The sequence below is a fragment of the Elephantulus edwardii genome, unplaced genomic scaffold (assembly GCF_000299155.1).
Source record: "Elephantulus edwardii isolate Elephantulus edwardi_28Jun2011 unplaced genomic scaffold, EleEdw1.0 scaffold00008, whole genome shotgun sequence".
Taxonomy (NCBI): Eukaryota; Metazoa; Chordata; class Mammalia; order Macroscelidea; family Macroscelididae; genus Elephantulus; species Elephantulus edwardii.
In genome coordinates, this window is record NW_006399758.1 from 12932512 (window position 1) to 12943863 (window position 11352).

At 47.3% G+C, this 11352-nt stretch overlaps 1 protein-coding gene across 2 annotated transcripts in view; it reads right to left on the bottom strand.

Annotated features, from left to right (window-relative positions):
- Positions 1-7097, bottom strand: part of SLCO5A1 (solute carrier organic anion transporter family, member 5A1) — a 209167-nt gene extending 202070 nt beyond the window's left edge. For both annotated transcript variants that reach the window (XM_006880446.1, XM_006880445.1), the window contains exon 1: positions 6191-7097. In XM_006880446.1, coding sequence (XP_006880508.1) covers positions 6191-7097 — 907 coding nt within the window. The remainder of the gene's footprint in view (positions 1-6190) is intronic.
- Positions 7098-11352: the final 4255 nt, after the last annotated feature.

The following is an 11352-nucleotide window of genomic DNA, read 5'->3' on the forward strand; positions in this document are numbered from 1 at the left end:
ACTCATAGCGACCCTATGTACAACAGCCCTAAACTCCGCTCTGTCCTGTGCCAATCGCACTGTCTCTGACACTCCCATCCCAATTATCCCAGTCGAAAAGGAAATATGTAACACAGAAAGCTACACTCATCTTTGACTGTCTGCCACAAATATCACGTTGCTAAGGACAATTATCTAACTTGTTAAAGTCATTGATACAGTTGCTTCTATGGTTCCAGACAGCATTGAAGATGTCTATATGTATCTTTCACTTGTTCTGTTCAAATGAAAGATGAAATGCAATACCTGTGCATAAACTGGTGGTGATAATGTTCTGAGTTGCCCTGGAGACAGTTACAACTCTTAATAACCCTACATACAACAGAACAAAACACTGTCCTGTTCTGCACCACTTTCACAATCACTGAAAATGCTCAAGTCCACTGTCATAGTCACTGACTTTTTTTGTTTGTTAGTTTTTTAAGTGCTTTCCAACCTTGGAGTACATACAACAAAACATTGTCCAGTTCTGCAGCACTTTCAGAACCACTGATATGCTCAAGTCCATTGGCGTAGCCACTGACTTTTTTGTTGGTTTTCTAAGTGCTTTCCAACCTTGGAGCTCATCTTTCAGCACTGTGTCAGACATTCTGATGGGATCCAGAAGGTTAATGTTAATGCATTGGTTAATTCTTAGAAAGTCTACTAGTCATTTCTTCCTAAGCTGCCTTATTCTTGAGGTTCTGCCTGCCCACAATGGGTGGTATTTGACATGCTAGGAGCAGGGCTTCCAACCTCATAACAACAAGTAAGTCAACACAGTACAACAAACTGAGAGATGGCTGGGATGGATAGATGGATATGTAGGTGAGTGTGGGTTCATGCACACAAGCGTATGTTTCAATTACTATAAACTCTTTTTGGTCCTTCTCCTCAATTGTGTTTCTTTTTCTGCTACTGAGACCGTGATAAGCAAAATATTCATCAATGTAACAGTTTGTACACATATTGTTTTGTTGTACCTCACTTAGCATAAACTCACTAAGCTTCCTACTTCATGTTTGCTCTTGCCAATTTTGGTTCATATAAATAGTTTTCAGTGAGTTCTCGTGGCCTGAGGGTTAAGGAGTTACTATCAACCAAAAGCAAGCAGTATGAATCCACTGGCTGCCCCACAATCTCTCCTTTGATTTACTGCCTCTGAGAATTTGCTGGGAGGTCAACTGTGAGTCAGTTCTGATTCAACCAACAGTACATAACAACAACAGATAGTTCTTAAAATTTTAAACTTTTGTAAGCAGATCTTTTTCACTAGTTAAGCTAAGCTATTACAGTCTAACCATGACTTCAGATTCTAATTTTGGTTTAAGGTATAAAGGTTATTTAAGGGCAAAAGTATCAGCAATTAATCTACTCTCTACAGCTCCTACACTGCTGTGGTGCTGGAATAATATATTGAGATGGAAGCCTCCTTGAAGAGTCAACAGGGACCGCTCCTTCCACAGACCTGGACTTCCAACCTCCTGGACTGTCTGTGACAAGTACTGGATATCCCTTGGACTGTCAAGAGAACAAACCAAGCTGTCTTGGAGGATAGGCCACCAGGGTGCTGCTCAGAGATGGCGACAGCAAAACTTTATCCCACATCCTCTGAGTTTACTGTCAGGAAGGGTCAATCCTTGAGAAAAGACATCAAGCTGAGAAAGGTGGAGGTCACCACAAGAGAGGAAGACCCTCAAAGAGATGCATTGACACAGCATTTGCAACAATGGACTTGAACATATCGGAGACAGTGAGGGTGTCGGAGGATTGTGTAAGGTTCAGATTGTGTTGCTCTCAGGGTCTTAACAAGCATAAGTCAGCTCAACAGCACCTACCTACAAACCATGAGAAACGAAATTCTGTTCTTTAAAGCCATCTATTTGTAGTGCTTCTGCTATGGCCATCCTGAGAAACTAAAACACCTGCATGTCAAAAAGAGTTCTGGGTAAGGTTCCATGAGCAGTACTTATTATGGTTGGACTAAATCAGGATTTGTCTGTCCCCTTATCCAGTGCTTTTCTAAGGCACCAAGTCTTTCTATGCCTCCTCTGGGGTCCGAAGCCATGGCTAACAGGGAGGGCGTAATGGCTGGTGTCCATGCTGTCTGGCTGATGACCACACCATAGCAGTCATCACTTATCCTGAATAACACTCCAACAGCAGTTGTGGCTTTTTATTCCTTTTCTCCCATTCCCACATGCTTAGGCAGCCTTTCTCTTTTCCCTATTGGTTCATGAATTTCTCACCCCCCAAAGGTTCATATTTTCTCTCTCTCTTCTTGAGATACAATTACATATAATGGTGTAATTATTAACATCACTTCCTAACACCTACAAAGCTTCCTCTATGCTCTAGGTCAACACTAGACCTCTTTTCTTTTGAGAGGTAAGTATTTAGTGGAAATAAACGCTGCAGTATCTCTTCCATGAACACATCATTTCTGCATTTACTGCTGCCAGAATGGTAACCTAGAACTTTCAAAAGACTAGGATCTATAGTTACAGGCCATTTCAACAGCTTTAACATGAATTCAGGTATTTGTTCCTGTCTGCAATTACTAACCTGCTACATGATACAATTTTTTCCTCTCTGTGCTTTCATTTTTTTTTATTTGTTTTAATTTTTATTTTATATTGGTTTGCCCACAAGGTTTGTATAACATTGTGTTTCATTTTAGCTTTCATTCACACCGTGTTTCATACATTATCACTCATTATGTTTTAAAAAATTAATCACCACTGAGCTATGCCCACTATTACCATCTTTCCAGATCCCTGCCAGATCGTTCCCATTTCCTTTACCCCCTCCCTGCACCCACCAAAGTGTGACCCTGTGATTTCCCCATCCATCCTCACCCCTCCAGCCACACCCTCCCCCCTTGAATCCTCATATATGTTTTATTATCTGTTTCTACAATATGGTCTAATACATCATCGGTCCTTATGAGACTGAGTTAGATGCACAGTGACTAACCTTGTGTCCTTTAAATGAGAAATTAAAAAGACTGGTAGGAAGATAAAGATGAAAGAAGGCAATACAGATGAACAGTTTTGTGAAAAGTAACAAAGAAACTTTAACCAGTTACTTATTAGGGGGACATCTCACATCATAATTGATTTCTAGCTTGTTTGTGTTCTAAGAACACAGTCTTGTCTCTGATTCAAACAGGCACAGAGGTAGCCTATAAAGTCTACTTTAAAAGGCTGAGAGAATCATCTCATTCTGACTTTGTTTTGCTCTCATTAGCCTGGTTGTACATTCTTCTGCACCATCCTAGAAGCACTGCTGAACGTGGCACATCCGTGGGTTTCAGTTGTGCCCAGCTTCCCTGGCTCACAGGAAGGAGAAGGAGAAGGTCATGGCTCACAGTCATAGGCGTGTTTTGGAAACCTGATGATGGCATCAACATATATTCTTAGGCATGTAACCTCACCTTTCTGATCCTCAGAGTTCTCATCCGTCAAACGTAAATGCCATCTTATGAGGCCATTGAGAGGATGAAATAAAACTGGGTTTATTCTATTCATAAATTATACTCTGTAACTTATCATTTAATAAATTACACTTGCATGTTCATTATGGATGCATGTATATTCATTCACACATGTATATAGGTAGATGGTTGGAGGTGGCGTAGCTTGGAGGGCACTGTGTTGCTAACCCAAAAGCAGCACTTCTCTGGCAGTCTGAACCCACCAGCAATTCCAAGAAAGAGAGATGGGCAGCCTCCTCTTGTGTGATTTCAGCCTCTGTAAACCACAGAGGGTCAGCTATGAAGTGGAACCAACTCGAATGAGTTTGGATGCATAGCCAGATATGAGGCACACGTATCACTTACTGAGAAACCTTACCCAAAAGCATGCAGTCTGGATATAATCAGGCCTTCGGGCTGGACTCCCAGTAAACATAAGGAGTGAAGGACTCCATAAGGAAATAATCAGATATGTCGAGAATGTGGAACAATCTACAAACCAACTTGCCTTGTCTTTTCAAACAGCCTATGTCACAGAAAAAAAGTGTTGAATCCTTTTTCTAGACTGTAGAATGCTAAAAAGCTTTAACAGCCAAATACAATGTGTGAATGAACCTTGATTTAGAAAAGCCAATTGTGGACATTTAAATAGGAAGTGTATATTTGACATAACAATTACTAACTTTCTTAGACTGCTAATGTAGTAATATAAAAGTGTAGCAGCATACACATGTTAGAAAACTCACATTAACACATTTAAAGTGGAGTATAGTGGTACCTGCAGTTACCTTCAAAAGGCTTATAAAAAACTTCTACACATACATATCAGTAAAGCAAAGATAATGAGCAACTCTTGACCCTAGGTAATATTGGTGTTTATCACACTACTCTTTTTAACTCTCTTATATGTTTGAAAATTGGTTGTAATAAATATGAGAAAACAAGGAAGGCAAAACTCTCAAACTCATTGGCATCGAGCCAGAATCGACTCATAGCTAACACTCCAGCAGATTTCAGAGGCTGTAAATTGCATAGGAAGAAACTGTCCATCTGCCTCCTGCAAAGCTGTTTGTGGATTTGAACCACCAGAGAGACACAGACTTTGGGTTAGCAGCACACCTATAGATGAGGCCATGGAGCTCCTTTACTGCAGACAAGGTAGGTACAGATGAGCTGTGGGGTTGAACAGACAAGTTTTAGGTCAACAGCCCAACTCATTATGTACTTTAACTACCAGGGCTCCTTAGACTCAGCTAATACTTGTTTGTTTATCATTTTATGCTTTTTAAAATAAAATCCTGTAAAGATACTGGATTTTAGTGGGACTCCAGTAGAGGAATAGAAAACAAAGATGTATCCGCCTATTTAGCCTATAAATCGTCTGAATTCATTCTACAGAAGTTCAGCCTAGAAAGAGCAGCTAGTGCAGGGAAGTGAAGAGAACCACACAGAACTCTAGGAAGAAGTCAGCCTTCCCAGGCACTGAACCCAAGGCCCTACATGAGCCCCAAACTTAACCCAATCACAGCTGCCCACTTGGCCAGATTCATACACTTAAACACACGAATCACAGAGCTATTACCTTGCATCAAAAAGTAATTTTGTTTTGTTTTTGTATTTTCTTGTTGTGTATGGTGGAATCAGATGCAACTGGCACAGGAGTAGATTGTTCCTCCTTCAGCAGAGAATGTGACAGATTCGAACTGCATGCTTTCAGAATTACAGCACAGCTTCTTTCCACTAGACCACAAGAGCTTCCTAAAAAGTAATTTTCTAAAACGCAATGTATGGGAATGATCATTTGAAACATGATATAAATGAAGGAACGTGTGAAACAATATATATGAGTTCTGTATGCAAACCAATATCTTTTTAAAGTAATTATGATATTTTCATTCAAGCTTGGAAGTGTGGAAGGACAATGCAAGAGAGGGAGACCCCAGTATGAGATGGATTGACTCAGTGACTGAAGCAATGGGATTAGGTCTGTCTGAGATGATGAAATAGGCTAAGGATAGCACAGCTTTCAGAGCTAATATACATAGGGCCATAAGTTGCAGGTCACTCAATAGCACATAACAACATCATCAACAATGAGATTTTCTACCAACGATACCTAACAATAAAAATGGCTTTGGATAAAGCTTAAAACTAATTTATGATGTGGCTTCTACATAATGATAACTGAGTTATCTGACTTTTTTAAAGTTTCTTTCATTTTTTGATGTTTTAATCATGAAGACCATTAAAAGTAAGTTTTACATAATGGAGCTGCTCCATTACGCCTGCCATCAGGATAGTGAATGAGACGCAGAAACAGATGTAAACAAGAGACCACCCCAAACCCCATTCACTGTTTCTACCTGGACCCTTCTAGAACGGCCCTGTTTGAATATAAAACTTGGTTACGTTAGAGCTTTTTCAAAAGTAGGCAGCAGGGCAGAGAAGCTTCATTAAAAGTTCACATTACTTGGAAAAAGACAAGGGTGAAAATCAACCTGAAAATTCATTCAAACCTATCCAAGTAATTGATTCTCTACCAAATTGAAAACATGCCACACTAGAGTAAAACATAAACTTAGCCCTAATATGGAAAAATACTCAAGGAAAATGCTTTTCTGGAAGAAAGCTAAGCCTCAGTGAGAATTCAACCTTATTTAAGGGTCTCTTAAACCACCTAGGACAGGAAAGTCTTACCTAAGTACAAGGATGCATTTTCTTTCTTGACATTATCGTCTAAGTAGGTTGGTCCCAGGGTGTAAATAGGTGTGGAGCCCATTCCAATAAGAATCTGTGCGCAAATGAACAAAGCCACATAGACCCAGTGATTACTCCCTCGCGAATCCTTCAGGCAAGTCGGAGCCTCCCAAGTGGCCGTGGAGTTTCCATTCTGACACAGGCCGTCGTTGGAGGCCGAAGCGTTCAACTCTTGGATCTGGTACGGAGGGGAGATGAAGTGAGGTAAAGCGAAAAGGGCAGCCCCGACGGCGATGAGCAGGCCGCCCACAGCCAGCCACAGGGGCCGCCGTCCTCGGCCTCCGAAGTAGCTGACGAACACCACCACCACCAGGCTCCCGATGTCAAAGCAGCTGACCAGCAGCCCCGACTCGGAACTCCTGAGGCTGTAGCGCCTTTCAATGGTGGTGATGACGCTGCTCAGGTAGCCGGAGACCATCAGTGCCTGGATGAAGGTCAGAAAGCACATGCAAACCAGGAAGCATCGGGAATCCGTGAGGACCAGGTAGAGGCATCTGCGCCCTTGCAGTGTAGCCAGAGTGGAGGACACGGACACGGCTTTGCTGATGTCCACTCGGTGGTTACAATCCGCCATCCCCACCGACGGGGACTGGGCCGAAGTGCTGGGGGTCAACGGGCCGGGCCCTTGCAGCAATTCCTGGTGATCCAAAGAATTCGTGCATTTGAAGGCAGGCTTGGCGTCTACACCCGCGGAACTGCGCTCCGGCCGGCAGGAGGTGCTGTTCAGGGCCGGTAAACTCTTGGACCGAACCGTCTCCGGCTCGCACTTCTCCTGGCCAGCTCCTTCCGTGGCCAGTGCCTGCAGCTGCTCTCCCGCCGGGCGCTCCAGTCCACCGCCTTCATCCATGGCTCTTCCTCTGATTCACGAGCTGAGCGCGCCCAAGGACTCTGGGGCTTTTCATCCACCGCCACAGGGGGCCACAGCCGGGCCCAGGCACTTGTGCCCACCCAGGGACGAAGGCTGGGGATGCACAGCCGGGATGCAGGGGCGCGCAGCAGGGCATCCTCACCAGCAGTGAGGCACGCAGGGCATCCTGACCGCAGACGCGGCCCCGAGGCTCCCCAGCCGCGTGCCCCGGAGGTCAGCGGTCCGTGCGGTCCAGCGATGAGCCCTGCTTGGCGTCCACCTCGGGGCGGTAGCTCGCGGCCGGCGCCGTCCACGTCCGCTGCGCATCCCTCGGCCGGTCGCCTGGAGCGAGTGCGCCCGGCTCCCAGCGTGGGGCACTTAGCACCGCTGCGCAGGCCACATGGCACCAGGCTGGGTCCTCGCCGCCTCGGCTCCTCGCACCCTCCGGCGCGAAGCTGTCAATCTACAAAGCAGAGAGAGATCTGTCAGAGAATGGCCGGAGCCGGCGTCCCCGCTCCCCGGGGGGCCGACTCTGGGTGACCCCGATGGTCTCCGGGGAGGACGGCGGGGAAAGAGGAAAGCAGAGCTCCGGAGGAGGGGGCAGCTGCCAGCGGCCACCTCCAGTCCCGGAACAATAAGCAGCAGGCGGTGGGCAGAGACCCTCCCTCATTGTCTGCGGCGGACCTGCCCCCGCCCCGCCCCCTTTCCCTTAAACAACACATCTGCTTTTATATGTTAATAATTATTAACCTGGCAGCTCTGACTCAGAGGCAGTGTCTTTTATTCCAGTGAACTAATTGCAACCCTTTTGTACTCCTACTCTATTACTCAAAATAGAAAATGCCCAAAAGAACAAAGGAAAGTTTTCTGGGTTGGTTCCCCCCACCCTTCCCCCCCCCCCCACAAACGCACAATGCATGCTCAGTCCCAATAAAGAAATAAATCACCTACATGTGTGGAAATGTGCATACAGACTAGTGCACAGGCACGTGTGAGAGACTGGATGCGAAAGCAGTCTGCTCCATCAACTGGAAACATGTATTCAAAGCCAAGGGAGGGGAGGATAAGTGGACTTGTCCCTTTATTCCCAGCACTAAAAATAACAGCACCCGCACCTCCCCACCCCATCGCGCGCCGGGCTCCGGAGAACTATTCAATTACAAACACCAGGGGCATTCGAGGCTGCAACACACGCCTGGTCCCAGCGCGCCGTGTCGAGGGAAACCGAAAATCAATTTGCGCTGTGGAGGGCGAGGAAGCCACAACTAAACAAAGAGATGCCGGGACACTGTCCCAGCGGGGCCCGGGAGCCTCGGCACCCGCCCGTCCCCCGCGGGGCCGCCGGCGAGGTTTGCGGGTTCACATGGAGCGCACACAGCGAGCGTGGGCCCGGGAGCGTGCGCGTGCACACACACTCACACACACACAGCACAGCGGGTACGTGTTAGAATCGCCCGCGCGCTCGTACTCTCAGCATGAATTCTCCAAGAGCCGAAAACAGGTGTGCCCCCGGGGTGAAATCCGGCCCCAATCTCCGGGACCCCACCTCACTCCTCTGGCCCCGGAAAACGAGCACCCCGGTGGGGAGGTGGGCAAGTCGGCCACGCTACATTGGGTTTCAGCCCGCCGCGCGCCTTTGTGATGCTGGTGAGGAAAGAAAGGACCAAAGGATGAGAGAGGAAGGAGCAGAGGCAGGCGGCGAGAGGCAGCTGCCCCGGCGTCTCGCTGGGCTCGGCGGTGGCCGACCCGGCCCCAGATCCCGCTCTGCGAGCCGCGAGCCTCCTCGGGCTTCCCCGCCGCCTCCTCGCAGAGGTGCCTTCCCGGGGAACCCCATCGGCCGCCGAGCTCGGAAGCCTAGGAATCCCTGCAAACTCGCTCCCCGCGCCTGGGGCAGCTGAGCCATCTCCTGGGCAAGCACCCGCTCCGCCGCTCAGACTCAGAAGGATCCATGGATCCTGGGAGGGAACCCTCTGAGTCGGCGTGGAATCCCAGGGACACCCCTATACACAGAGAGAGAGAGAGAGAGGGAGGAGGAGGAGAAGACTGCAGAAGGAGAGAACCCCAGGAGAGCTGGCGGCCGCTGCCCGGGCTCACTAGCCTCTACTACTCACTGGCGAGCCCGCGCGTCAATCCGGCAGCCTGCGCGTGGAACTGGGGGCCGGGAACCGAGGGCGGCGGGGGATGGTGGGAGCTGCCTGCGGAGACAGCCTCGGCCCAGCGGTGGAGAGAAATCCGTCAATGAGACTGTGACTCAGGTTGAACTCTTCCCCCCCACACCCTTTGCTTGTCACCCAAGCCTCTCTTCTCCAAACAGACACACGCGCACGGAGGCGCGCCCGGAGCCGAGCGGCAGAGGGCGCAGGCGCGCAGGCGGCCGCCCAGCCCAGCCCGGGGCAGAGCAGCTGGACTGCCCTTCACCTGCGGCCGCTGAGGGGGAGCCGCGCTGAACCCCCAGGGAGAGGGCGTCCAGGATATTCAGCTGCTTAGGCAGCGGGCCTGCTCTAAATAAAGAAGTTGTTTCCATTTATTTAGTCCGAACCATCATGTGTCAGGTGTCATAGAAGGTTTTGAGATCCTGAAGACAAAGAACTCTGCACTGTCTTGTGGGAGAAATAGCCATTTAAATTGCTTAAAATAATGCAATAAGTTACACGCAGTTATGCTGCTAGAAAAATCTAATACCCATTAACCTATTAGATCTTCATTTCACGTCTTTCTAAAACAACACAGCCATTTAGGGTGTAAGTTGCATCAAAGGGGTTGGGAAAATAAAGATAAATACGTCTTCTAGTCTTTTGGATTCATTGGGTCACAGCCCAATGAGAAAAGCTGTAAGGAAAACCAGAAGGATACCTACTATTACTCATTCATCTACTGACTTCCAGCCAGAACCATCTAATAGCTGACCCTCCAGCGAGATTTCAAGGCTTTAAATCACACAAGAAGCCATTCCCCATCTTTCTCCTGTAAAACTGAGCGTGAATTCAAACCCCCAGAGACCTTTGGATTAGCCCCACAACTCCCCAAGGCCTACATTAAAAAAGCTCCCATGTACTACACCCATTATTGTTGTTGTTAGGGGCATAGCTATCCTATGAACAAACTATCTGAATCCTGTTCTATCCTGTGCCATCCTCACACTTGCTGACACATTGCAGCAGTCACTGTATCATTCCACCTGATTGAGGGTCTTCCTCTCCCTCGGATTCTCCACCTTTCCCAACATCATGTCTTTCTCCGAGGAATAGCACCTCCTAGCAACATGTCTAAAGTATGTGAGGCAAAGCCTCATCATTCTTGCCTCCAAAGAGCACTCCGGCTGTACCTTCTTCAAGACATGGCTGTTTGTTCACCCACTATAGACTTGATATTTTTGGTGTTTGGGGTACCAGAAGGGTCAATTATGGTGGGCAGGTTTCAGCAACACTCTCAGATTAAGATAGACTAGGAAGCAAGATTGGTCATCCGCTTCAGAAATAACAAGCCTCTGGAAACCCTATGAACAATAGAGAAATGCCCTCTTGGATGTACAGCCCAGATTATTGGAACTCACTCAACATGAAGAGAAAGAGCTTCTTTGATAATTGGTATCATGTGTGACAAGGTGGAGGGTCAGCAAGACTCTCAATGAGGTGGATTGAAACAGCGACTGCAACGACGGGCTTAAGTGTGTTGGAGATGATGGTAAAGAAGGCACAGGATGCCACAGGGTTCAGATCTGCTGTTCACAGTGTCTACAGGAGTAATACTTGAGGCAATGGCACCTAGCAAAGTCTTACCACCTGTCTACTCTGTCTTAGAGGTCACTGTAAGGCAATGGGCTTGGGGTGTTTTTTTGTTTGTTTGTTTGTTTATGAGAATAGAAAAGAGGAAAGCCTTAACTCTACTCAGGACAGAAAAAAATATTGTGGTCAATGATCAGAGAAGAGTTTCAAAGTTTATGTTTGAATCTTGCAAGGGAAGAGTTGCTTCTCAGGCAGAAGGAAAAACATGTGTAAAGACACTGAGGTATGACAGACTAAGGCCCTACAAGTAATTAGGTAAATGAGGTGTAAGGAGAGAGCAGAGAAATGGACTGAGGAGGTGAGTGGCTGAGTAGGAGAGGTCAAGAAGGTAGTGTGTGATTAGTGAAGAGGAACCAGCCACCTTCTGACTTTCTTAAGGAAAGCTGGCTCTGGGAGTCGTGGGTGGATTGGAGTGAATCCACATAGCAATCACAGAGACAAGTCAGAAGGCAACTGCAGTCCTCCGAGCA